The sequence below is a fragment of the Equus asinus genome, chromosome 5 (genome assembly GCF_041296235.1).
Source record: "Equus asinus isolate D_3611 breed Donkey chromosome 5, EquAss-T2T_v2, whole genome shotgun sequence".
Lineage (NCBI taxonomy): Eukaryota > Metazoa > Chordata > Mammalia > Perissodactyla > Equidae > Equus > Equus asinus.
This window is the reverse complement of record NC_091794.1, coordinates 62,290,241-62,317,649: the sequence shown is the minus strand read 5'-3', so window position 1 is coordinate 62,317,649 and position 27,409 is coordinate 62,290,241. Positions and strand designations below refer to the sequence as shown.

The 27,409-nt window shown below is 48.8% G+C and overlaps 3 protein-coding genes across 4 annotated transcripts in view; all 3 read left to right on the top strand.

The window, feature by feature from the left end:
* LOC139045286 (protein phosphatase 1L-like) overlaps positions 1-27,409 on the top strand; it is a 359,044-nt gene that overhangs the window by 186,594 nt on the left and 145,041 nt on the right. Inside the window, exons 2-3 of one of the 2 annotated variants that reach the window (XM_070509699.1) lie at positions 9,322-9,443; positions 9,854-12,449. The exons of the other annotated variant lie outside the window; for it this stretch is intronic. Coding sequence (XP_070365800.1) covers positions 9,322-9,443; positions 9,854-9,863 — 132 coding nt within the window. The 3' untranslated portion in view covers positions 9,864-12,449. Of the gene's footprint in view, positions 1-9,321; positions 9,444-9,853; positions 12,450-27,409 lie in introns of those variants that run through there. 2 annotated transcript variants of the gene reach the window in all.
* LOC139045207 (ral guanine nucleotide dissociation stimulator-like) lies at positions 11,494-21,351 on the top strand. The gene is made up of 7 exons (XM_070508522.1): positions 11,494-11,591; positions 14,014-14,089; positions 16,327-16,437; positions 17,190-17,300; positions 18,332-18,513; positions 19,869-20,062; positions 20,217-21,351. Exons 1-7 carry the CDS (start codon positions 11,494-11,496, stop codon positions 20,675-20,677), a joined length of 1,233 nt encoding a protein of 410 aa, XP_070364623.1. The 3' UTR covers positions 20,678-21,351.
* Positions 21,056-24,917, top strand: LOC139045206 (ral guanine nucleotide dissociation stimulator-like). The gene is made up of 7 exons (XM_070508521.1): positions 21,056-21,112; positions 21,343-21,558; positions 21,913-22,016; positions 22,519-22,588; positions 22,696-22,722; positions 23,654-23,722; positions 24,156-24,917. The coding sequence occupies exons 1-7, from the start codon at positions 21,056-21,058 to the stop codon at positions 24,546-24,548; spliced, it is 936 nt and encodes a 311-aa protein (XP_070364622.1). The 3' UTR covers positions 24,549-24,917.

Genomic DNA, 27,409 nt, shown 5'->3' with positions numbered 1-27,409 from the left:
TGGTACATAAAATTAATATTTCAATTGATGTTTATTCATATTCATCCATGTAAGTTAAAATGTTTTAAGATATGAGATGCAAAATATGTCATGAAAACACATTTTTTTTGTATTTTTGGCCTGTCAATATATTTAAGATATAATGTGAAATATAATTAAGCTTTTTGCATTAAAGTGTATGAGAAACATTATCACATCATTTTTATCATACTTATAAGTGTAGGTATATTCAGCTTGAAACTGTTAAAAGTAAGTCTAGATAAGTCTAGGCAGAAGTGTCAATAGAAAAATACAAGCAGAAATATATAAATATCATATAATAAAAGAGACTATAAGTCTAGGACAAAAATGTCCTTTTTCTATATGCTGATTTTTTTCTGTTCACAATTCACACATGAATATTCTGCATACATTATATTCCTTAATATTGAAATACTTGGAAATTTTCTTTAAACGTGCCCAAATTCAAAGTTACTAATTGTTTTAATGAAGACATTCCCTACTATTTTCTAAATGAAAAGGGGTAATGTTATTTTAGAAATAGTGCGGACTTTCCTCCTTTTGTGATAATTCGTCTGGCTTACTTTTCATAGTCATTTTCATTTTCCGTTTCATTACAGTATTATGAAATGTTTACAGAATCCCCCACTATAATAAAAAGATTGGTAGATTTCTAATCGCTTTAAGTGATGCATACACGTATCTTTGTTTTGTAAAATATATTTAAAAAATACTCCTTTTTTAATGCTGAATGATGAAGTTGTAGAACTACTCCCACATCCAGGAAGCTGTGGATTATCCACGTATCTAGCTGTGCATAGCTCTATAGATTTATTCTTTGTCTATTTATTGCATCGTTGAAATGTTTTTACAGAAAGAATTCTCTTAGCAAGATTATAATAAAAATTACTTCGACTTTTGAAGAACAGAGTCTTTCATGATTAATGACACACAAAGTTCTGCTCGAAGTTTCCTTAACATCTCAATAAAGTATTTTGATATTTTACAATTATTCTGATGCTATAGAATCACATGTGATTTGTTTTCTATTTAATTATTTTTATTAATTTCTATTAAGGTAATTTTCCATTTATTTGTTTGAAAAATTCTATGTTCACAGTTAATTTGAACAAAACTTTATTTACTTCTCTAGGAAGGAAAATAGGGAAAATTGTCAACATGTTATATAACTAAGGACAATATTCAACACATTAAACAAAGATGGGAGTAGTCATCTTTTTCAGACAATAACTAGCAGCAAATACTTCGATACTATAATTGACATCCATAAACTACTTTCCTTGAAGCATCTAAAAGTAATTTGTAGAAATTACTTAATTAGCCTCTCAGCAGTTCCCGGCAGTGGATTGCATTGTAATTACAGTGCAATACAGTGCACACTATTGATGGAGAGCATGAGCGCAGATATCTGTACAGCGCTACATGTGCAAAGGAAGCCGGGACCCGGTCAATAGGAAACCCTGCACGGGCACATTCCTCACACTTGTTCGCTAAGGGGGACAGGTAACCAAGGTTGTTTTGTCTACTCTTCCTCCTCGTTAGTTTAGGTTTCCCCCGAAATATCTCACCGACTTTCACATTTTTTCTGTTCTCTTTGCTCTCTGTCACAGACCAAAAAATTTAGATGTTTTGAAAAATAACTCACTGAGAATAGACACTTCATGTTGTTTTCATAGGCTAAGAAAGAGGGAGAGACAGATACAGAGGGAGACACAGAGGGAAAGAGTACAAATTTAGGAAAAGTCATTGGCAAGTGAAATTAAATGCCCAAAGCATGAAAGCTTATAGAAAGTTCAGGAAATACTTCTTACATTTGATGAGTCCAGAGTGGACAATACATCAGAAGTGTACTAAATTGAGTAATTGGAACAAATGCTTCTTTCCTTTCTGTATCCAGGCAGTTGGTCACATAACCCTGCATTTTCTCCCTTTAGAGGCAGAGGTTATTCTCTAACCTTTGTCTTTGGACTGGGGCATGTGGTTCCCTGATTCAAAGGATGCTAGCAGACATTGTGCAAATTGAGGCTTAAAATGGACTTGCACAGTTGGACTTCCCTTCATGTGGTTCTTGTATTGCCACAGTGAGAAGATGTCTCTGGGGCCCATCCAGTGGCATAGCAGTTAACTTCGCGTGCTCCACTTCAGAGGCCCACGGTTTGCCTGTTCCGATCCTGGGTGTGGACCTACACACACTTATCAAATCATGCTGTGGCAGGCGTCCCACATATAAAGTAGAGGAAGATGGGCAAAGGTGTTAGTTCAGGGCCAATCTTCCTAGCAAAAAGAGGAGGTTTGGCGGTAGATGTTAGCTCAGGGCTAATCTTCCTCAAAAAATAAAAGAAGAAGAAGAAGAAGAAGATGCCTCTGCTAGCCTGCTGATACATAGAGTATGGGAGACAGATGAAAGAAACTGGCAATCTCCAGCTTGGAGCTAAGCCCAGATGAGCCCACCCTAAATAAACTTACGTACAAACGCACAGATGAAAATGAATGATTCCCATTTCAGGATCCAGAATTTTGGGGTAGTTTGTTTCACAATATTATTTTGGCAACATTTGACCGATATAGAATGACACAGTGGGAATTGTAAGTTAGATTCAAGATATAGAGAGACTTTTATTTTAGATTTCATTTTTCTATAAGAAACTGCTCATTTTTGCATTTGTATACGCATTCACATGTTAGGGATAAACTAAACAAGAGCTTTAATTTACAATTTGATTTCAGTGTCAGTATTTAGAAGGCTCTATTACATGGTGACTTCAACATTGTTTCTGGTCTTGACCTTAAGGAAACAGACAGCCAATTATTTCTCCAGCCAAAATGGCTTCACCTGGGATCAGCAAAGAACTGCAATTTGGAGTCTGCAACTATGGCAAGCCACATGCAAGTCCTGAGCAACAAGGGGAGGAGAAACCCTGTTATAGAGGGGCAAAGAAAGTTGGGAGAGCTATTGTAAGCAAAAAGCCCATTGGAGGAGACTGGGAGATCAAAGCGTGGCGGCTTTTCATTGGCTGTGTTGTGACAGTCTCTCCTTGGCTATTACTGGGCAGGAAGAGGAAGTCTTCTTCCTGTTGGGCTCTGCAGTGGTTAATACATGTGAGAGCTCTCCTTTCTGGCCTCTCAACTCTATTTTCAGTGAGGTTTCTGTTTATTGATTTTCACACTGCTATTGCTGATCGAGCATATTCTTGACTAATAACTGTGAAATCTTTTAGGTTACCTTCATTTCAAATTAGAATAAAACCCCAATACCATGAGCAAAGCTTGTTGATAAAATTATTGCTAATAGCTGTATATTGACTTTCAGATATTGGTGAAATATTTGAGTCACACAAATGTTAAAGCTCATGAAACAAGCATGATGAAGTCCATGAGTGAGGTAGGAATTGCAAAAATTTAATACATTTTTAAGCCTTTATTTGTGACTATCACATAGCCTAATGTTACAGAATTACTGAATGTGGGGAAGAAAGAAGTCCATTTTCATTATCTTTCCTCAAAGACAAGACACTACTTAAAAATGATAGTAAAAGCACATTTTCATGTAGCTACAATTTTTTTTCTGGGGATGAGACCTTTTAAGATGTACCTTAGCAATTGTATCTCAATAAAGCTGAAAAAAATTTTTGCCTTGTCACAAACTTGTACATGATGTTGAAAGAAAATGAAAAAGCAGCTACTTATGGTGTTTCTGATATGATACATCATGAAGTATATTTGCTAAAATATTTAATCTAAATATAATTAATTCCTTAAACCTTGTTTCTAAATTATAGGAAATAAATGGAATTAAGAAGAAATCATTAAGTAAATCCAGAAGCAGGACAAGCTATAAGACAACTGTCATTCGTTCATAAGAAATTGATGGCACAAAATAAAAAAGTTGAAGCAAGTTGAGAGTCAAAAAGTGACTAAGAAGATATAACAACCAAATTCAACGAGTGAAATTAAACTGTATCATATATCTAAAAATATTTATGAAGTCATTGTTGGAAAAACTCAGAGCATAAATATACTATCTAGGCATGAAGTATCATGGAATCTATATGTGAATTACAAGTGATTTAAAATAAATAAAAGAGATACAGAGAAAAAGAGAGAGAGGATTTCAACAATATCCAAAAAGTAAGTTTAAATCTCTACTCACACACGAAAAAACAAATACTGTACTTTGTAAATAATAACACAAACTAGGGACAAATTTTATTTTACAACCAGTCATAATCGATATGTTGCTGGAACCACTCGCTGACAGTCAAGGGGATTCTAATCTGCTACTTGCTCTAAAGTGCCCTTAACATTTTATATCAGGAAAGGTGCATTATTCAATGTGTGTAAAATAAAAGGTATGTCTTCGTAGTTAAAAATTCAGAGATTATCTGTCTATTTTGAAAACCAATCACATCCTTCTTTGGCCACATTTCTTGATTCATATTGTAAGGATGAGTTTTAATCAGGCAGCAGGCGTATGAGAAACACTAGAAGTAAAAGATCTAATGAGGATAACGATCCAAACTCAATTCAGGAAATGTTCGGAAAGCATCTTCCCTGAGCTATGAACCCTTTTACTTTGTGAGATTATTTGAATCAATCTACTTGACCACAAACAATGAAATCTTTCAAGTCCAAGTGTGGAAAAAAAGAGAAATCTTTGTCAAGTTCATTTACTATTAGAGAATTAGGACAAACAACCTGGTGGCAGCCACTTCAGAGCTGACCAAAATCTAATGTGGTTCTCCACACCCCTCTGGAGAAAGTGGGTATTATGTAGAATGTTGCCATCTTGTGCGTGCTATGAGATCCGGCAATGCTGAGAAATAATTTTCCTTTAAAAAATCTGACAAAAACAACTATTGTAATTTATATTTGATAAAAATTTTCTGCTTTTAGATTTAATTCTTAATCTCAGAAGCTTATTCTTTTTAGCAACGTTTGCCATTGATCTGGGCTTTGATGCGGAATTAATTTTAATATACACCCATTTCATTTGGTAAAAACGTATACTTGCAGCATCTCTAAATCATACAAATATAAAATTAATTATAAATATTAAATACATTATATTTAAATGCATATAACCATTTTTCAAACACCTTATTTAATTTTAAAATTGTTGACATTTTACTTTTTCAAATAAATTTTATCTAACTTTATCTTCTTCAAATATTCAAGTACGTCAAATAATTTTGTTATGCTAGCTTAATTTTACCTTGTTTTCCATTTCATTTTTAACATATTCAGTTTACCTGTATAAGTGTTCTAGTATTAGAAAGTCAAAGAAATTGGAAAGTTAGGATGCTTTCAAAGGGAAATTTAGTATTACTATCATCGATGGCAGTGATACTGTGAAGTATTAGAAATAACATACTAAATATTTGCAGATAGGGTGGCTATATAGAATGAGTCTTGAGTGACGTGTGATGCTTTAGTCATACACTTTATTGTATTTGCTCATCTCTCAGAGGTATTCGCTAAAACTGGGGCGCTAACCATGTGGAGAAATGCGCATTCTCCGTGCTTTAGAATTTCATTCCCTGTGTACCAAGTACAAAAACCTGTAGTTTTCTCAAGAAACTTTACCTTCAAACTCTCTACATAAAAGAGCATTATGAATATTTTTATCAGCTGTATTTCAGCATTAAGTAAATAACTCAAATAAAGATTGGCTTGGCGTGTAACCGGTTTTAAGTGTGTCTAGTGGAAATCAGAAAGGTCTTTTTCTTTAAATGATAGATTTGTGATCACTGACTTAGCCTCCGTATCTGTCACTGGTCTGTTCAGTTGTCTGTTTCCTCCTGAGTGAGACTGGGTAGGTTGTTGCTAGGAACTTACTCAGTCTGCTGGGTCACCCAGTGTGTTAGTGAGCAAGAGGATGGAGGGTCTCTATGATCTTATTGCTGAAGCATCGATTGTGAGGCCTCCTCTTTCACTTCCCATTTACTTCACTTGATTGTTCTCTCTTTTTTTCTGTCAGGCGTTCTGTCTTCTAAGGGTTGGTCAATTTTATTTTTTCAAAAAATTGACTCATCCTTTTGATCTTTTGTCTTTCTCCTCTATTTCCTTTCTTCTGTTCTCACCTTTGTGACTTCCATCCTTCTGTTAGCTTTGGATTCAGTTTTCCCTTTTCCTAGTTCTGTGTGTTGTCACTTAGGTTGTCAATTTGAGGTCCTTCTTCTTTAAGACATTACAAGTTGATCACTGCAAACTTCCCTCAGTATTATTTTTGCTGCATCCCATAATTTTGGTGTGTTTTTAATTCTTTTTGTTTGTCTTGAGCTATTTTTTAATTTCTCTCTTGATTTCCTCTTTGACCTAATGTCTGTGTAAGAGGCTGCTGTTTAATTTCCATCTCTCAGGAATGATGCAGGTTTCTTCCCGATATTGATTTCTAGTCTCACGCCATTGTGTTCAAGACAGATGCTTGGTATGATTTCAATCGTCTTAATTTTGTTAAGATTTGTTTTGTGACCTCAAACGTGATCCCTTCTGGAAAATACTCTGTGTGCTCTTGAGAAGAAGGTGTATTCTGCTGCTCTTCAATAAAATGTTCTTAGTATTTAATGGCATTTATTTCTACCGTGTCCTTCTTTTCCGTCTGGATGTTCTATTCATTGTTGAAAGTTGGGTCTTGAATTCGCCGACTTTCAACTTGTATAATCTAGTGTTCAGAATACATAAATATCTCTTAGAACTCAATAATAAAAGACAAATAAAACAATTAAAATAGGCAAATGGTTGAAATAGACATTTCTCCAGAAGATATGCAGATGGCCAATAAGCACAAGAGAGATGCTAGATGTCATTCATGATTAGGGAAAGGGAAATTCAAACCACAATGTGCTACTGTTTCCAACTCAATGTGTAGGCTGTATTCAACATAAAGGAAAATCCCAACTGTTGGTAAAGATGAGGAAGAAGGGGAGCCCTCATACATCACTGGTGGGAACGTAAAATGATGCAGCCACTGTAGAGCACAGCTTTGCATTTCTTAACATCTTCAAGCAATCATTGCCTTTGAGTTGGACAGTCCATTGTGAGGCATCTCCAAAAGAACATGGAAAACATATGTTCGCAGGAAAACCTGTCCATGGACATTCAAATCAGCATTATTCACAGTAGCCCAAAAATGAAATAAACCCAATTTTCCACCAAATTATGAACACATAAAGCAAATGTGGCATATTGATACTATGGGATATAACACAGCCCTAAGAAGGAAGAAAGCACTGCTACGTGCTAGGCCCTGGATGATCCTTTAAAAAGTGTGCTAATTGAAGTGGTACACAAAGCCACAGATTCTATGATTCCATTTGAATGAAATGCCCAGAATAGCAAATCTGCAGGGAGATGAAACAGATAAGGTCTTTCTGTGGACTTGGGTTAGGGCAAAGCACTGAGACAGCGAGGCTGAGTTTCTTTGCAAGGTATTAAAAATGTTCTGGACTTAGATAGTAGTGATAGCCACACAACATTCTCATTGTCCTAAACATCACTGACTTGTGTACTTTCAAGTACTTAAAATGGTGTATTTTATGTTGAGCAGATTTTCTTCAGTGAAAATTTGAAATGAGGGTAATTCATGCAGCTATTAGGGGTAAGGCACGGTGTAGCCCTGAGAGTAAACATCTGATTAGGGTCTAGTAGCAAGTACGAAAATCACACAAGCTACAGTCGGAGATCCAGTCCATAGTCATGGTCTCCACCTTGAAAAGACCAGCCAAGAAAATAGCTCAGTGGTCTTGGGGGCCCTGGGAATCTGTTCAGAGATCTCAGTAATACTGGGCAGTATTCTCACCTCTTGGACCCTCTGGTGTAGGTAGGTTTGAACTTGTCAGTTGTTGATGTACATGCAGGTGGTAGACCATGGGAGGGCCCTGACCCCTCCTTCCTTGGCCAGTAGAGATAGTCTGAGGCCAGGTGGTTTCCTAAAACCATTTGGCAGAGACTTAGGCGACTGTCCTACAAGGAGTAGAATAGAGTCTCATGGAGCTGCTGTCCGTGTTGGGTTCTGTTTGTGCACACTTCTGGGTGGCCTCAATTACCTGATTTTCTGTGGCTAGGGCCACTCCCCTATGCCAGACCAGTCATCCTAGTAGAACAGACATATCTCTTTGGGTCGGTGGTAGCCTGTCAGGGCAGGAAACTCAGGGACTCCTGGTCTGTGGGGTACAGCTCTAGGGGCAGGTCCGTGGAGACAATGATGGACTGCAGAACATCGCCTGCGGAAAGCTGATCAGAGGATGTGGGGGAGAGCGGGGTACCAGGGAGCGCCTTGTGACGTGTGCCCACAGGAAGACCCGAAAGTAGATGTTCCTGCTATGAAATATTCACCGGCTCTTGGTGGTCAAACCAGTGATTGGTGCCCATCCACTGGCTCCCTGTGCTCTACGATTCCAGGTGGTGCAACCAAAGGGTGTGTGGGCTAAGAGCTGCTTGTGCCCGGGCACAGAATCACCAAGGTGGCCTCAAAGGCTCCCCCAAAACGACTCCTCAAAAAACAGTTGGGGCAGAAATTGGGTGGAGCATTTTTAAGGGAAGCTTGCAGCAAAGATGTTGTTCGATGGAGTTGGCTAAATTTGAGTATCTCATCAGGGCAGGCACTTCAGCTGGGGTACCGGTGATTGGAGGCCATGTGACAGGCCCACCAGTTTCTGAGTCCCGATGCTGGGCAGCCCGCTCAGCCCACTGGACTGATGAAGTGGTGCTTACGAAGCCTCTTGCTGGCCTTGTGGAAAGCAGGGCAGTGTGGTGGGAGAAGTCGTGATAGTGTCAGAGGGAGTCATGGCGGAGATTGCGGTGTGGAAGGGGGAGAACTGGAGGCAGGTGCAGTGGATGTGTGACCAACAATGGTCAGGAAGGGAAACCCGGGTGTACCCGGGGCCAGCAGGGGGCCAGCAGAGTCATGTGTCAAAACCAGACGGTGGGCCCCAAGAGGAGCCTCTTAACACTAAGCCCCACCTCACCAAACTGAGTCTTGACTTCATTAGATTTTCGACTCTCCCAGAAACAGAATCTTAAACCAGTGGATTAGGAATCCCCCAATCAGCACTAGGTAGGTATTCCACATCATAGACTGCTGCTGTCCCCTGAGGAAAGTAACCTTGCAATAACCGAGCGATCTTCCCGCCTGCTGTGACTTCTTTTTCTTCTCCCTTTTGCCTTTCAAAGTCTTTCATTCTGTACAGCTCCTTGGAGCTGCTTTCTATCTGCTAGATTGGATGCCTCCGGACGCAGGAATTGGTGAATAAAGCAATGAAGTTCTTTAGACTTACACAGTTGTATTTTCTTTCTTAACAGCTTGGTGGCAGCAGCGGGATTCGAAGGAGACTTCTCATGGCTTCGGGGATGAGAAACACAAGCATTGGTAGCCATGAAGCCTTTGGATTCTCCGTCTTTTTTGCTGTCTCTGAGGGCTGTGGGTAAGTGTCTCGTGCATTTCAGCTCCACTCTCCTTGCATTGAGCTCCTGATCTAAGTGACTTTCCAGGCCCAGGTTAACGGGCCAGTGTAGTTTGACAGGATGCTCTAGCAGAGCATCTGTCTCAGCCCTGGGTTAGTCCACAGTGCCAGTCAAAGTGGTAGCAGGCAGCTTGAGCTGGCATATGGTTCCCTGAGACACTGAGTCTCTAGCCCTTGGTTAGTCCACAGTCCCAAATTTGGTGGGGTCCGCTGATTCTGCCTGCAGTCCCGACTGTTAGGGTCTGCTGGTTCCGTGCGTAGTTCTGGCCAGGGGAGAGGGTGGCACAGGCGTGTGCTACATCCACACCCAGTCCTTGAAAACTTCCCACATGCATTTGACACGCATTTTTCTCTCCCTTGACTGGATGCAGATGTCGATGAGTTCTGAGGAAATGCTGAAGGCACAGTGTGGAGGAATTCTGGGACCCTGCGTGACTACTTGGAAGAGTGCTGTCCCTTCCACCTGAACAACCACCCGGCACTACCAGAAATGAGAGGCGTCCTGTGATCGTGGATTGGAAGGCTCCTTGTTGTTAAGATGTCAGCTTCCTCCAAAGAGATGAAGCAATTAAATGCAGTCCTTATCAAAATCCCAATGACATTTTGTGCTGAAAGACACCCATCCTAAAGTTCATATGGAATCTCAAGTATGCCCAGATGTCTAAAATAGTCTTGAAAGGAAGTACTAAGTTGGAGGACTCTCTTTTTACTGATGTAAAACTTGCTGCAAACCTACAGTATCAAAACAGCATTGTAATGGCATAAAGACAGACACATAGAGCATCGGAACAGAATAGAGAGCCCAGAAATAAGGTGGCCAAGGTTGTTCAACGTGGAAAAGACAGTCTTTTCAACCAGTGGTTCCTGAAAAAGTGGATATTTTCATGCAAAATCTAAACTTGGATTCTGACCTCACACCAGATATAAAACTTAATTCTCAATGGATCAAGACCCAAATGTAAGAACTGAAACACTTTGAGGAAAACATGGGACAAACGTTTCACAATAGGACTTGGCAGTGATTTCATGGATATGACACTCAAGGCATGGGCAATAAAAAACAGAGTACACACACCAAAATTCATGAATATTAAAACCTTTTCTGCCTCTGAAGACAACATCAACAGAGTAAAAACACAACCCGTGCAGCATGGGAGCCCATATTTGCAAATGATCTAGCTGACAAGGGCTGAATCCCCAGAATAGACATAGAACTTCTCAACTCAAGAACAAAAAAACAAACAACCCAAATCAAAAATGAGCAAAGTACTTGAATAGACTTTTCCTCCAAGAAGATACGCAAATGGTCAACAAGCATCTAAAAAGATGCTTAATGTGACTAATCACTGGGGAAATGTAAGTCAAAATCTCAATGAGACACCACCTCACATCCATGTGACGGCACCCCCAAAAGACAGACAGTGAAGAAAGGCATGCTGGCAAAGATGTGGAGATATTGGACCCACGTACACTGTGGCTGGAATGTGAACTGGTATAGCTGCTGTGGAAATCAGCATGGCATTTCATTAAAACAATTAAAAATAGAATCACTAAATGACCCAACAATTCTACTACAGGATATATACACCTCAGAGCTGAAAAGTTGGTCTCAAAGACATATTTGAACACCCATGTTCACGGCATCATTGTTCATGATCGCTGAAACGTGGAACAACCCAAGGATCCATCCAGGGATGAATGGAGAAGCAGCATGGGCATATATATATATACAATTGCATGTTATTCATCCTTAAAAACTAAGGATATTCTGAGATATGAGACAACATGGATGAACCTTTAGGAAATTATGCTAAATGAAATCAACCAGTCCCAAAAATACTGGCCTTGTGTGACTCCACTTATATGGCATTCCTGAAATGGTGAGATTCAGAGAGACGGACAGCGGATGCTGTTGGCCAGGGGTGGGAGCAGGGGAAGGGGAGTGACCGATGAGTGGGGACAGAGCTTCAGTTCTGTGGGGCGACAAGAGTTCTGAAGATGGATTGTGGTGATGGCTGCACCACCATACGACTGTGGTCAACACACTGAAGATGCGCTTAAGGAAGTTAATGTGCTTAATGACGTGTACACAGAAAAATGGTCAAGATGGTAAGTTTTACATTATGTGCATTTTAAGCCAATAAAAATAGATTTTCTGTTAAAAGTGCAAATACAAAGAAATGAGCAGAGGATGATTTAGTGTTTCCATTCGTGCTCTTCCATTCTGACCCTGGTGTTTGTCTCAGCCCTTGTACCTGAGGCAACTTTGATCAGACAAATGTTTTCATTCTGGGCCTAAGAGAACCTTGAAATCAGAATTATACAAAACTCTGCAAAATTTTTGTGACCATGTATTTTTCAGAGAAAACATAGTAAGACATTTTTAATATTAAATTTAAGTTTGTTTTATATCAGTTTCAGGTCTACATCAGAATGATTCAATATGTGTGTATATTGTGAAATGATCACTATAAGAAGTCTGGTTGACGTCTATCATCAAGAGTTACAAATGTGTTTCTTGTGATGAGAACTTCTAAGATTTACGCTATTAGCAACTTTCAAAATGCAATATAGTAGTATTAATTCCTTGACTGCTATAAAATAAGCACCATAAAACAATTCCAGTGTATCCATTTTGTTATTAATTCACTGAATCTATTTTTTCTCAGAATCAATCAATTGTTATGCAAATGACTGAATTTCTTTTAAGCTACATCATAATGTACTGACTACAGGTTCTGACATTTTAAGTTTTGTTTAGGTGTTATTCTTTCTAGCAAGTAAACTTTCCTGAATCTTATCAGTCATATCAAAATATATTCGGATGTATTTCTTCTTCCATCAATATTTAGTCACTGATAAAGTTGACCGTGTGCCATTTTAACCATTATCAGTTTTGTGTGCTGAGGGTGATTTTACCCAGTAATAGACACCGTGTAGGTTCGAAGTCTCCTTGGAGGATAAGCAGTGGGGGGAGGTCAAAGCATGGTACTTGTTTCATTTGCTGAGGGTCCATTTTGACTTTGCTCTTACAAAACGTGTTCTTTGTCCATTTGGGAATCTGAGGCCCAGAAAGTTGGAGGGACTGACCCAGACCTCAGGAGGGGGTCAGAATCCAGAGGATCAGGCAGGGCTCTGGCTTCCTCAGCCAAGGCTCAACCCCTTCCCTTCGGATTTTCTTTGGAAACAGGGACCTCATGGTCCTAGGGGAGCCCTGCCCACCCCTGTACACGTGGGGTCATCTTCCTATTCGCATCCAATCATGCACAGGCACACTCACACCGATTTCTCCTGTGTGGACCATGCAGGGACCCCAGGAAAGAGCAGACACCAGGGAAGTGACAAGAGGCCAAGGAGAAGGCAGTTGGAGGCAGCTCTGCCATGAACAGTAGCATCCATCCTCCTGGCTACATGCCCAGAAGGCCCAAGACGGACCGAAGAATCCCTGAGGTTTCTAGGTGTGTACCTGTTCCAAGGGCATCCTGGCCCAGCCTGGAGGGCACAGGACTGGGGAGCTGGAGTCCACTTCTGTGGGCACCTGCTACTCTGATGAGCCGTTCTTCTCTTGTGGGTAGAGGAGAGAAGACCTTGGTGTCCTCCTGTGTAAAGTGGAGTGCGTCCAGCGGGTGACTCCCTGGGTTCTGTATGATGCTCACGAAGGGTCTGTGGCCCTTGGTTCTCCATCGATGAGGCCCTGTGCTCTGAGCACCTGAGAAAATGCTTTCCCACCTGCTGGAGATCCTTTAGAACTGAGAGAGGCTTGGGGGTTCGGGTGGATGAGAACTTGGGATAAGGAAGAACATGCCAGAGCAGTGTGTACTAAGGCCAGAGTCCAGGGACAAGACCAGTCCTTGTTGGACTCCCCAGGTCCTCACTTGGCTGGAGAGGAGAATCATTGCCTTGGTTGAGATCAGGATGCCTCCTGAGAAAAAAGGACACCCAAGTGGAGGGACAGAAAGATGAGGGAGAGGGAGGCTCCTGAGGTTCCTCCCACGGCCTGGAAGCCTGCAGGTCTGCTCCTTTACCCCTGGGACAGTGGGGAGCCTCTGCCTTGAGGACACCCGAAGAAACTTCCTGTGTGGTGGCTTCTGCCAGGGCTGCAGGGCTGGTGCTGGCCACCAGGGGGCAGGCAGCCTGCAGCGTCAGTGGTGCCCAATGAGGTTGGGTTCTCACTGTTGTCACTTCTATTGGGATGTAATTGCCACACAGCACTGCCTAAGTTAACACTGCTGTGTGGTACATTTCAAAATTGCTAAGAACCAAGAAGCTAAACTTCTCATCACAAGCAAACACTTACTTTTCTGTTTTCGGTGACGGATGTTAAGTGAACTGATGGTGTCATTGCACAGGCTGTGTGCATCCAGTCCCTGTGCTGACTTCTTAAACTTACACAGCGCCCAGTCAGCCTGCCTCAGCTGCTGGAGCAGCGAATAGCCGTGCAGAGGCCTTTCCGGCTGTCCCCCGCCTCAGAGAGAACTCACTCCTCCTGGTACTAGCAGTCCTCTCCACAGTCTGACTTGGTGAAGAGCAGGAGGAGGGGACACGAGTTTCACAATTCTTCACTCAGCGACTGTGCACCGAGCACTCACCCTGTGCCAGGTGCTCAGGTGGGTCTAAGTGGGTCTAAGTGACTGAGTGGTCCCTGCCAGTCAGGAGCTCACACTCTGCAGGGGACAAGGACAAAAGCATGAAAGCAAAGACATGAGAGGGGAAAGAGCCAGTGCTGAGGGGACATTCAGGGCCCTGTGAGGGAGGGCCGGGGGTCACCGGGTAGGGGTCTGAAAGGCCTCACTCGGGTGACATTTCCTGGGACCAGAATGACAAGAGGGAGCCAGCCCTGCACAAGTCTGGGAGCGGCGTGTCAGGGAGAAGGCACCCCTGCTGTAGACACTCATGGGCAGAAGGGGGTTTGGCCAGAGGATGTGAGAAAGATGGCCAGTGTGGCTGGAGGGAGCCTGGGGGGAGAGAGGAGGCAGAGGAGGGCAGGGCCAGATCCTGGGGCCTGAAATCACGGTTTCAGTGCCTTGCATCTGTAAACCGCAAATGCCTCATATCTCACAATTTTTGTGGTTGAGGAATCAGACATAGATTAGCTTGGTTCTTCTGCTCAAGATGCCTCAAGGCCGCGGCCGCGGCCTCAAGTGATGCTCGACTGGCAGAGAATTTCCTCTCAGGTTCACTCAAAGGAGTCGAGGTGCACTTTGGACTCAGAGCATGGGTTCCTTTCTGTCTGTTGGCCTGGGTGCTGCCTCGGTTCTCTCCCATGTGGGCCTCTGTGTATGGCAGCTCAAAACGTGTGTGCTTGATTCCACAGCTCAGGGACAGGAGAGAGAGACATGGGAAAGAGAGAGAGACGGAACTTAAGAGAGGGAATAAGAAAGAAGTGAGAGACTTTCTGTGTTTAAAATTTAGACATGACACTCGTCCACATTGGCTGTGTTCTATTGGCGAGAGCCAGTCACTAAGCACTCAGTGGTCACACAGGAATCTGTGAGGGATGTGTGTACCACGGGTGGGGATCTCTGGGAGCCACGGTGAAGGCTGCCCACCTCACAGATCAAGATGAGGCTCTTGGGTCTCTTTCTAAACAGAAGAGGAAACAATGGAGAGGTTTGAATCCAGAGGATGACAGTGTCTGGATTTCATTCATCAACCCTCTCCTTGTGCTGACATTGAAATGAGGCCAAGAGAGGAAGTGCCTGTTGCAATAGCGCATTGCTGAACCCAGGCCTGGTTTGAGTGGTGTTCATGCTACATCCCTTCTCGTAATTCTTCCATCTCTTTGTTTGTGCATTACTTGCACTTGACACCACCTCACAGGTGTTATGGATATTATTTCATATACACCTGATGATGTCCCTAGCAAGTAGATTCTAGGCGGATTCCCCTTGGGCAGGTTTGGAGACTGGGGAGGCCCTGAGAGGCACAATGAGTTTTCCAGGACAGAGAACTGGTAAGATAAAGGAGGTCTGAATTCTGCTCTGCCTCCTCAAAGCTGGGACCCTCATCACATTCCCAGGGAGCTGTGGCTGGGGCTGTGGAAGCTCCTCATGTAGAGTTAAGAAGAAGACATGGGGGTGGTTTGGGTAGGTCCGATTACAGGAAGCAGCCCAGGTAATGGAATCTTGAAAAAGTGACCTCACTTCCTTGGCGATAGACCCCAACAGATTTAGAACTCTGGTAACCAGGCAGTTAATTCTAGAGACAGACCCCTAGCTAGTTCATTTGACTGGAGACACTTCAGAGTACAACATGTTTACTTGTTGTGTACCAGTTTTCAGAGGCTCTAGGCTCAGGAAAGCCCAGAGTGTGAGACTGTTGTGTTGTTGTGGACATCGGATCAAGCCTCATGGCCAATTTGGCAGGAGGTACCCAAAGGTAATGTGGGGCAGCCCAGGGCAGCCCACTGTAGGGCAGGACACAACTCGGATCCCACCTGAGCAGCCCCATAGCCCTTGCACCTTGTGTGAGGGTTTGTGTGTGAGTGTCGGTGTGTGTGTGTACGCGTGGGCGCTGTGCGGGAAGGCAGCAGGTGAGGAGTGGGTCCCTCCTGGGCAGGAGGAGAGTGTTATGTGCTGTCAGCCAGGTGCGTCTGTCATATTCATACCCCGGGGCTTGGCTGGCAGCCTGAGCAGCTGGGTGCTGGGATCAAGCTCCTCTGCCCTTGTGTTAATCCTGAGCCGTAGAAGTTTCATCTAGTTCCCTCCCTGGTCAGATGTCTGTGCAGACGTCCCTCTGTGCCTGAATTAGGGAACAGAATTCCTCATGGGGGTGTCCCCCTGTGGCGATGTGCAGGCAGGCCCCTGATGCCTCCTGGCCCGTCTGCCGGGCACTGTGTTTCCAGAACTCCACGCAGGAGATCTTTGAAGAGCTACATGATGGGTTCGACTTCTCTCCCTCCCTAGTCAAGGGGCAGGAGCAGCAGGCCGCCAGCAGCATCCTGTGCTGGTCTGAGGTGAGAGCAGGAGCAGAGGGTCTCCCCGCCCACCACCCCAAGATGTTCAGGTTGGGCCTGGAACCCAGGTCCGAATCTGAGCACACCCCTGGTGCCCTCACAGGGCTTTCCCACTGAGTGTCCTACGGCCTTACTCCCGAAGGAGTCTGGGCCTCCTCTCCTCCCCAGCCAGCTGAGGGCTCGGGTGGAAAGACACTCTCCACATGTTTCTTGGAATCGTAGAGGAAAGGTTTACTGTTGTTGTCTCTTCTCACGAGGCCATGAGGACCTTAGCATTTTGCTCCTGTTTTGATTGATGTAACTTCCCGGCTGGGAAGCTGTAGCACTCAGCGCCACTGTCCTTGCAGACCTGCTCCAAGCCTCACAAATCATCACACTTGCTAGGCTGATTACACACAAAGAGCATGGGCGTGGATTACAGGATTCTATACATTTCTCTGCACCTTGTCACCTCACAAAACACTTCGAATCAGAGCAGTTTGTTACGTGCTGTAAAACTGGTGAGTCTGTGATATTCATACCCCAGGCTGGCAACCTGAGCAGGTGGGTGCTGGGGATCAAGCTCCTCTGCCCTTGTGTTAATCCCGAGCCTTAGAAGTTTCATCTAGTTCCCTCCCTGGTCAGATGTCTGTGCAGATGTCCATCTGTGCCTGAACTAGGGAACAGAAATTCTCATGGGGGTGTCCCCCTATGGCGATGTGCAGCAGGCTCCTGATGCCTCCTGGCCCGTCTGCCGGTCATTGTCTTTCCAGAACTCCACTCAGGAGATGTTTGAAGAGTTATGTGTTGGGTTCGACTTCTCTCCCTCCCTAGTCAAGGGGCAGGAGCAGCAGGCCACCAGCAGCATCCTGTGCCGGTCTGAGGTGAGAGCAGGAGCAGAAGGTCTTTACCCCCACCCCCCCCAAGATGTTCAGCGTGGGCCTGGAACCCAGGTCTGAATCTGAGCACACCCCTGGGGCCCTCACAGGGCTTTCCCAACGGAGTGTCCTACGGCCTTGCTCCTGAAGGAGTCTGGGCCTCCTCTCCTCCCGAGCCAGCTGTGGGGTAGGGTGGAAAGACACTCTTCACGTTTCTTGGAATCATAGAGGAAATGTTTAATGTTGTTATCACTTTTCACGAGGCCATGAGGACCTTAGCATTTTGCTCCTGTTTTGACTGATGTAACTACCCGGCTGTGAAGCTGTGTAGCACTCAGGCCACTGTCCTTGCAGACCTTCTCCAAGCCTCACGAGTCATCACACTTGCTAGGCTGATTTACACATAAAGAGGATGGCGGTGGGATTACAGGATCCTATACATTTCTCTGCTACTTGTCATTGCACAGAACACGGCAACTCATTGTAGGCCGCTCAGGTCAGGAGCTGAGGCCTTAAGTGACTTCATCATATTCCACAGAGGAGGACATTTTGCACAGTGATTCAGCCTTTCGATGCTGTTGGACCTTGACATGACCCAATTCTGTTGCCATTTGAGCCAACACTGCAGGGCACATTTTAAGCGTGTCCGAATAGACTCTAAGTTTTCCAGGTCTGCCATGACATAGAACCGCAGATTGGCGGAAGGTCACTAATCATCTCTTTGCTCCTGTCTGTGGTGGGGATGTTCATTGATGACTCCCTGGGATAATGCTCTTACCTCAGGCTCTTAATGCACAGAGGTACAATTGTTCCTCAGGTCACAGAATGCCTTGAAGGTACTGAGTGTTTGTCATTCCCCTAAAAATCAAATTGTACTTTTAAGTCCAAAACCATTTTCAAGGCGGGCTCTCGTCCCTCTTGCACAACTTCCTGAGGCGCTGGGAGGTTCTGGTCTGAGCTCCAGACCCTGATGCCCCTGGTGGTTCATGGTGACTCCACTGACTCTGTGTCCCTGCTTGTCCACGTGGTATGCCAAGGAACCCACCCTGTCCGTGGCTGAGGCCCGCACGATGCGGACCCTCAAGGCAGGCGCAGTGCAGAAGGTGGTAGGCTGCCTGCAACCATCTTTCCACGGCAGATCCATCTCCGTCACCACCTTCCCGTGTGTGTACCAGGCCTTCTACCCGACCCCACAGGTCCTGGACCAGCTGCTCCAGAGGTGAGTGCCCACCCCTCCACAGCACAGCAGGGAGTCTCCTACCTAATAAACGTGTGCCTTGGGAACGTCCCCACACCTCTCTGAGCGTCACCTTGCTCATCCGAATAGTGGGGTGGTAAGAGGGTAAACCTCACAGGGTCACTGAAGGAAATCACGGGAGACAGCACGGCAGACGCTTGCCTGGTGCCGGACTCCACAGAAGGGACTGCTGCTCATGCTGCGTGTCCTCATGCTTACAGCTTCCGTCGCCAGTGAGGAGACTCCCTGCCTCTCCCCTCGCTGGCCTGTGGCCTTCCTGAGTGTGGAAAAGTACATGAAAGCAAACTGTTTTCCTATTGGCAAGACAATTTAGCGAGTCCATCTAGCTGATCCTGGTCCTTGTCTTCGGTGCGGCCAGAGCAGTGGTCTCTGTGGGCAGCAGAGGAGACGCAGGCCCACTCAGAATTCTGGGAAGGCTCTGGATGGGGTTCATTCATTCAATACTATATGTTAAGCTCCTACTACACTCGTACCCTTTCCTACACACTAAGGGTGTCCACTGAAGGAAGCAGACACTCTCCCTGGGGCTCAATTCTAGCCTGAGAGCTAGAAGCTCACTTCTGGGCATCATGAGTATTCATGCCCAGAGGACGTTAGATGTCACACCCTCTTGGCCTCCTCTAGATATGGACGCATCCTCTCATAGTCAGACCACGATGACAGACTTCAAGGACCAACTAAGACCATGAGTGGTGTTGGGTCCAGAGGGAGGGCCTCCTGTGTCCACAGAAGGGGCTAGGAGACCATGGGGACTGTGGCTATGGATGGACTGGCAGACCCTGGATCTCACGCCTCTTGGGGTTTCTGTGGGGGGCCTGAGGTCTGCGGTCTTCCCTACAGGAGGAAATGAATCAAAGAGACCTGTTCATGGGGTGCCAGTCCCGCCATGGGAAGCAGAGGAGAGGCTGGGCTGAGTCGGCCACTGAGAGACTCCTCGCTTCCACAGTTCCCTCTCCCTCTCCCTGCCCTCTGCACAGGCACCTCTCCTAAGCACCGCCACTGGGGCCCAGAACAGTAGCTGGTGAGCAGCCTGGTCACAAATCTGCCTCCAACCTCAGTCCTGATGCTCGAGCGTGGAGGATGGGGCAGGCTATGTCCAGGCCCTTTGGGAAAAGAGTGTCAGGTGGAAGACCAGACTCACACAGGCTCTCTGTTAGATTGGCTGATGACCAGGCCTTCCAGTGCAAGGACAGCCACCCAGGGATTGGAGTGGCTGGTCCACCCTCTGGGGCTCAGGCACAGAGAAGGTGCTGTGGGAACACAGTGTGGAACAGCAGGCCAGGCCTGTGACTCTCTTCACACATGCCTCTCCCCAGTGCCCTCTCTCCCATCTGGGGCCCCCGGCCTCAGGAGAACTCCCAGGATATGTGGCAGATGCTGCGCCACTCCAGGATCAATCTGACGTTGGCGTATCTCCAGGACCTCTTGCCTGGCTCAGTCCTGAAGCACCAGGCCACCCCTCTTCTCATCCAGGTGGACCTTTTCCAGGCCACTGAGTTGGAGACAGAGGGTAAGGGAGACCGTAGGCTTGGAAGACTACCCCAGTGGGTGGGTCACGACTGGGGATTCATTGAAAGACAGTGGGATCTTTCCTGTTTGGGGAAAGGCACATGGAAAGCAACTTATGTAGCTGACCCTTTCTCTTTCTCCATCTCCTGCCCCAGCTCCAGCGCTTCTGCCAGGTGCAGAGGCAGAAAAGGGGCCACATCTGGAGCTGGACGGAACTCCAGTTCTATTTCTGCCGTCACTTCTAGCGCTGGAACCGGCAGCAGCGCCCTCAGCTGCTCCAGACCCCGAGCGAGTGCCATCAGCAGCCCCAGCCCAAGTGCCAGGTCCTGAACTGGACTCAACGGGACCAAGGGGTCTGCTGGGATTTCCACCTCAGGCTCCAGTAACAGCCGCAGAATCAGCTCCGGTTCCAGAGGCTTCCCACCCCTGTCGAGTGACCGGGAAGAAGCAGCCCGATGGGAAGCCTAGCCTCATGGCCTTCTCCCCAAGGGAGGTGGCAGAACAGCTGACGGCCATTGACGCGGTGAGCACCCGGGCTCTCAGGGCGGGGTGGGGCAGGCCACCCCTATGCCATCAGCTGGCCCAGACCTGCTTTTCCCTGTGGCGGCTCCTGTGACCTGGGTCCCAATCCCAGCTCCACCACTTCCCAACCATGGGATCTGGGCAACTCCCCAGCCTTCGTGTTCCACCCTCACACTGTAGAGATGGGGACCAAGAGGCCCTGCTGGACAGAGGGGCTGAGCACATTGAGTGAAGCAGAACACAGAGGAAGCCTGGTGGGGCTTGGCCCGAGAGGTCGGGGAGGAGAACTCACTGTGTGCAGCCAGGAACTCAGGCGGCCCAGCCATCTGCTCGGGATGCTCAGCAGCCTCAGCATTTGTGATGCACCAGACGTGTACTTCACTAAAAGGGAGACAACCTGACAAAGCCCGTGGGTGTAGCTGGCACAGGGGAATGTGCAGCGGAATGGGGCCTGGGACCAAGGATGCTCAGGATGCAGGGAGATGCCCCCTTGGGAGGAGCCAAGCGGAGCAGCCCTCTGGAGCTTGCAGTTTGTGGGGGTGGGCTGTGTGTAAATGCTCCTGTCCTTTCCCCACCAGTCTGGAGTCCCGGGTCCTCCTGTGCTGGGTGCTCTCAGTGGAAGAACAATGAAAGCGAGGGGCTCCCACCACGCTGAGAACACATCCTCAGCTTCCTGAGCCCCTCCTTAGACCGGTGACTCCTGCTTGGACACTAAGCTGGGCTGTGGCAGGGCTGAGTGACACTCCCCCTCCTCCCCAGGAAGTGTTCAAGAACCTCGAGCCCTCTGAGTGTCTGGGCTCCACCTGGGGCAAAAGAAACCGGCCCGGACGTGAGAACGTGGCACCCACCGTCTGGGCCACAGTGGTGCAGTTCAACAGAGTAGTAAAGTGTGTCATGACGTCCTGCCTTGGGGACCCAAACGTGACGGCCCGGGACAGGGCCAAGGTTCTGGAGCGGTGGATCGAGGTGGCCAGGGTATGCGGGGGGAGACCCTCTCCAGAGCCGTGGAACTGCCCCTTCTCCTTGATCAGCTCTCAGGACTGAAGGCTGCACTCTAAGCCCCTGCACAGTCGCTAGGTCCTTCCTGTCAAGGGCACACTGACCTTGACTCGCATGTCCCAGGGGTGGGATGCTCACTTCCTCCCTGGCTCCTTCCTACTTTGAGCGAAATTCCTCCTCCTGGAAGTGTTACTCTTTGGTCCACCTGTGCCCACCCTGGCACCCTGGCCATCTGTCCCACTCAGGAGGGGAGAGTGGAAGGGAGGGGGACTGAAGCCAGAGCAGACAGGGCTCCTGCTCCCCCTCCCAGCTCCTCCTCTCCCTCCTCAGGAGTGCCGAGCCTTGAGGAACATCTCCTCCCTGCACGCAGTCCTCTCGGCTCTGCAGAGCGTGCCCATACACAGACTGAAGAAGACCTGGGGGAAAGTGTCCAGGTGGGGAGGCCTCTCCACAGGAGGACCAGGGGGAGGAGGGAGCTCCCGCGTGTCTGCCATTGCCCTCTCGTCAGCTGGAGCTTCCTGGGTGGCAGTAAGCCCTGGGCACAGGGCCTGGGTGGGTGTGCAGTGTCCCTGATCCTCACTGGCAACTTAGGCCCCCAGTTCTGCTTCAGGAATCAGGTTCCCTGGATGTCACATAGTAGGTTGAACCAAAGTGGAGATTTTCAAGCGTTTGCCATACAGCAACAGAACTCTGTGCCCAGTGGGAAACCAAACTGGTCAAAATACAGCTGCTGCATAGAAAAGGGAGTGGCAGCCCCAGGTGACCAACATGAGAGCCCCCTCTGCAGTCCCATGGTGACGTCAGTGCTCAGAGGACCCCCACGAAAATCCTCATTCGGGCAGTTTGGATTTTCCAGATTCTCATCGAGAAGGGACTTGCACTTATGCCCCCTGCCCCATTGTTCCTGAGTTTCTCCTTCCTCCTTTCCCCCCTCAGGAAGAGCTGCCGAAAATTTAAAAAGCTCTGTGATGAGGACAACTCCCTTAGCTGGGAGCTGCTCATCAAGGTAGAGTGGAGGCTGGCATGTGGAGGGAGAGGCGGGGTGTGGGGAAGGGGGAAGGGGCAGGATGTGGACGGTCATTTCTCACTTGGAGTTTCTGTGTACAATTCCAGTCTTCCCTGGATGAACAGGAAGATGGGGTATGTTTGGTCCATGGGCAGGTGGGGGAGGTGTTTGTGGGGTGGGAAGCCCCGGTCATGGCAGGAAGTGGGGGTGTCTGGGCTGATCCCGGAGGGGATGCTGAGCTGGCCGGTGGAGCAGGGGCTGCCTTCCATTTTGGTCCACGCTGTCAGCACTTAGATTCTTCCAGGCTGTTGCGTGCATGGGGTGGACGGGCGTATGTTTCTTCCCTGAAGCAGCTCAGTGTGTCTTTAGGAAGCCAGGCCCCCACTGCTCCTTCTGTCTTCACCACTTCTCCACGAGGAGGGCACCCTGCCTGCCCTCGGGATGGGCACTGCCAGGCATTCCCCCAGGCCAGGTGGACAAATGGGCTGCCCAGCCTTGAGTCTGAATGGCTGGAGCATGACAGATGTTTGTGCATGTGTGACTCCCCAGAGGCCCTACCACGGTCCCTCCTAGTCTGTCCCTGTCAGGAACACTCACCTGGGTCCTAGTCAGCAGTAACTGGTGCCCAGGTGGCTTATGGGAAGTGTCCAGGAAACTGGTGGTGCTCAGTGGATCTTTCCTGAATGGACCTCATAGGCTTCACATGAAAGAGAAACCGAAGTGTCCTCTCAGCCCCGCCCCACCCTTTCACGCCGGGTGGGGTGAGAGTCAGAACCATGTAAACCGTCACTGACGCTGAGTCCTCAGGAGACCCTGCGAGGTAGGGGTGAGTTGTCACACTTTCCAGATGAGGAGGCTGACTCAAGGAGGACAGGCGTTCGGCCCAAGGTCACACAGCGAGAGTGTTGGAGCTAGGATTGTTCTAGAATCAGAGTGTGCTGGAGGATGGAGTAGCATGGGTACCAGCTGACTTGGTTCAGACGTCCAGGGCTGAGGTCAGAGGGGCTGAGGAGAAGTGGGGTGAGGGGAGGATGGCCTCCTTGACCCTGTCCTCAATCCTGGCAGAAGCAGCCCTCCAAGTTTGCCACCCTGCTGAGGACCCTGCAGAGAGGCCGGAAGAGGCAGCAGCAGCAGGTGAGTGTGCCTGTGGGGAGGCGCTCCAAGGTCAGAGGAGGGGACTCTGCCCTCCCAGCTGGGGGCTCCAATCCAGAGAGGGGGCCTTCCTCCTGCAGCCCTCCTCCTGTTGCCGCAGAGCCTGACACCCGCCCTTAGAAGTGACCAGGAGGAGGGCCTGGGGAGCTGCAGCAGGATGGGTCGGGAGAGTGGAGGGGCCAAGGATTAAAGGCCCTGTGACCAGCCAAAAGCAGGCCCTGGGAGGTGACCAGGAGGAGTCTGGTGTTCTTGGAGGGTGAGGGGTGGGGATTGAGGGCTGGCTATAAAGGGTTTGAGGCTGCTCCGTGTGGGGACCCTGGGCTGGGCCAGGAGGCTGAGCATGAGGAGTTTTCAGGGGAGGGTCATGGGGACACCTGAGACCAGGGCCTCATCCCATCTAATCCCAATGGCACAGGGCATCGTCCCCTTCCTGGGCACCATGCTAACTGACCTGATCATGCTGGACACTGCCATGGAGGATTACGTAAATGTGAGTGAGGCCGGGGGCCAGAAGGGGATGACCAGGTTGGGACTTGGGAAGACACAGTCCCAGTACCAAGACCTGAGTGGTCAGAATGTGGTAACTTCCTGTCATGACAGCCTCCCAGGCTCCCCTGTGGGCTGGGGCAGTGTGCCCCTCTTAGGGATGAGGGAACGAAGGCTCCACGTGGAGCCCGTCCCGGGTCCCCAGGCTGGCGAAGCAGCAGAGCTGCCCGCCTGCAGAGCTGCATGGGCTTTGTTGGAGGCGAGAGAGAAGTCAGCCTCCAAGTCAGGCAGCACACTGATGGAGCTGTCCCTTCCTGCCTGAGGACTCAGCCTCCCTGTCCGTCATCGGAGGGGCTTGGGCTACAGGGTCTTTGAGTGTCGGCCCCCATGTCCTCCCTTCTCTGGAGCCCAGAGCCTGGCCTGGGTCCAAGTCCTGTTTTCTGTCAGGCCCAGCCCCCTCCTGGACCTGGAGCTGGGCACCATGAGAAGGGGTGTGCACGGGGGCTGGTCATAGCTAGGGGGCTCGTTCTGATGGACTTTTGCTGTCTGCCTTCCAGGGCAATGAGATCAACCACGAGAAAAAGAAAAAGGTGAGCAGCTGTGGCCTTCCATGTCAGGGAGGAGAGGGGCGTGGAAACCAGAGACGCCCCTGGGCGGAACTCTCCTGGGCACCACCCGCTGCATCTTACATTTAGTGAGAGTGTTGGATGACAGAGAATCAGGAGACCCATCCAGTGGGGGGGTGGGGGCAGCGCTGGGCATCAAGCAAAACTTCCTGCGGGAGGGGCTTCTACCCATCTCTGAGAACAGGTAGGTCCTGCGTGGAATTGGAGGGAAGGAGGGTCCCATGTGAGCAAGGACCCAGGACCAGCCCCTTGCCCCACTCCTCACCCCCTGAAGACCCTGCAGCATCCCCAGCAGGCTCTGTCTGCATCCTCTCCTCCCTCTGGTGCCAGGAGCACAAAGTGATGATGGAGATCGTGCAGCTCCAGGAGGCTGCAGAGAATTACAACCTAGAGCCCCAGGAGCGATTCAGGGCCTGGTTCTGGGACATGCAGCAGCTCAGTGAGGATGAGAGGTGAGGCTGGACAGGACATGGGGAGGAAGAGGTGCACTCTCCCTGCTGGCCAGTCCAGAGAGCCTGAGTCCATGACTCCCTTGTCAGCCCTGACCTGTCGCATGGCGATGGCTGGGGAAGCTGGGCTCCAGCTGCTGGGCAGATGCCGGGAGGGACACCAGGGCTGTGGATTGTGGGAGGCTCACAGATGCCACTCTATCCTGTAGCTACAGCCTGTCCTGCCAGCTGGAGCCCCGGTGCTAGTTGGCCAGCAAATCTCTCCAGGCCCAGAGAGCATGGCCATCATGAAGCTGAGGAGGGAGTGAGCGTCCCGTTGTCGTATGACCTCTTCCTTAGCAGCAGGGGCCCAGCTGGGGCACTCAGGGTGCAAGGGCCCCACCGCCTGCCACCCCTTCCTGAGGCCAATTTCCATCTCTGTAGGGGTGAGAATCACTGCTTGTAAATAGTTCATGCCAGATTTGCAGACTGTTGTATTAAAGTCCTGTTTCTCTTAGAGCCTGGGAGTGGTGGTTCTTTCACATTCTTTGCTAATTTAAACGCTGTCCAGACTCTCAGATCCCTCACTGGAGTAAGACATTTTGCAGTCATCCGATTATTGTGTGTGGGAGAGGGGGGAAGGTGTAGCCCCTCCCTGGCTGCTGAAGGAGACCCCCAAGTGCCCCTCCTCAGAGGACAGGTCCGTGTCAGCATCGTGAAGCTGGGCCAGGAGCAGAGACAGCCCCTCAGACCCCTGAGATGGGAGGTCGAGGTGTTTTCTCAGGCCGAGCATCCACCACGGAAATGTGGGGGGCCCTAAAGCCACCACTTGCCAGGCCCACTCTGTGCCCCAGGAGAGGGGCTGCCCGTCCACACTCTGGAGGGAGAGGAAACATTTCCTGCGTCTCTTGTGGACGTGTCTCTGGACCCCATGTTGGGAACTTGTAGTTTTCTAGTTCAGCCTCTGGAAACGCATCAGCTCTAAGTGGGGAAAACACGTAAGGAGATCAAACCGTGCGTGTGGAGAGGACAAGGCCAGGGGAAGGTCATTTGTGCAGGGACTTTGGGCAGGCAGGACCTCCCCTCCTCAGTGTCCCCCTGGGGCTCCATGCTCACCCTTCCCCTGGCCTGGAATCCTGCTGGGAACTTGTCCCCGGCTCCGAAGTCCTCTCCCTGCTCGTCTCCTCTCCAGGGGAACACTTGTGGTGCAGCCTTCCAGGCTCCAGCTGGACCCCGTTCCCGACACCCTCCTGCTCCCTGGGACCCAGGACCCCAGCCCCTGCACTTCCTTCTTCACTCTTGTCAAGTCAGAAGTCCCCTCAAGGCCCCACCCTCCCTCAGGTGCCTCACAGCCACTCCTCCCTGGCTGGCCTGATGGACCAGGATGGGTTCTGACAGGCGGGATAAGGGTCCATGTACCTGGCCAGACGAAACCCCCACTCGGTCCCTTGCTGACCAAGGTGACTTCCGGGTCTGTGTGGTGCTGACGTCCTTGGTCTGGAAGATCCGTCCGTCACACCCTGAGTCATGTTATTCCTGACTTGTCCTACGTTCTGGCTGGGCCCGAGCCCATAGACCTTTGGCCCTGGGATGGCTGTGCTCTCATCTGCAGTCTTGTGCTGTGGTTACCTCCTGGGCTGTGTGAGCCATTTCTGTTGGGGGCTTTGAAAGCTGAGGTTGAGAGGGGCAGGTGTAGGGATGTCCTCCAGGGGAATGCCACCCAACTATGATCTCTGGGCATCCATGGACACGGCCTTGCCTGTTTAAATCCTGAAGGGCTGGCAGTATGGGTGGACAAGAGCCACTGCGCTGAGTTCACCCAGAGTCCCCACCCGGTGATCAGCAGCTCAGGGGTCACCGCCGAGTATTGTGAACGTGCTCCCACGGAAACACCCAGTCACAGCAAGACCCAGATGACTTGTTTAGCGGTTCAGAGCTCTCCCCTCTGGATGGAGGCTGCCAGTGGCCCTCAGACACACAGGGGGCCTGGCCTCTGCCAGCGTGGCCTTCAGGCTGCGGCAGGGACGGAGCACACATCCTGGTTGCCCACGGCCTCCCTGACAGGGCACAGCCATCCAAGAACGTGACTGGCTACACGGCAGACCATCCTTTACCTCCAAGAGCAAGAG

Excerpts from the sequence above, each read along its gene's own strand:
- LOC139045207 (XM_070508522.1), top strand. The coding sequence starts at position 11,494 with ATGGCTGCACCACCATACGACTGTGGTCAACACACTGAAGATGCGCTT. Across the intron at positions 16,438-17,189 it reads GCATCCTGTGCTGGTCTGAG|AACTCCACTCAGGAGATGTT; the intron begins GTGAGAGCAGGA and ends TTGTCTTTCCAG. Across the intron at positions 17,301-18,331 it reads GCATCCTGTGCCGGTCTGAG|GAACCCACCCTGTCCGTGGC; the intron begins GTGAGAGCAGGA and ends TGGTATGCCAAG.
- LOC139045206 (XM_070508521.1), top strand. The coding sequence starts at position 21,056 with ATGCAGGGAGATGCCCCCTTGGGAGGAGCCAAGCGGAGCAGCCCTCTG. Across the intron at positions 21,113-21,342 it reads GCAGCCCTCTGGAGCTTGCA|GAAGTGTTCAAGAACCTCGA; the intron begins GTTTGTGGGGGT and ends CCTCCTCCCCAG. Across the intron at positions 21,559-21,912 it reads GGTGGATCGAGGTGGCCAGG|GAGTGCCGAGCCTTGAGGAA; the intron begins GTATGCGGGGGG and ends CTCCCTCCTCAG.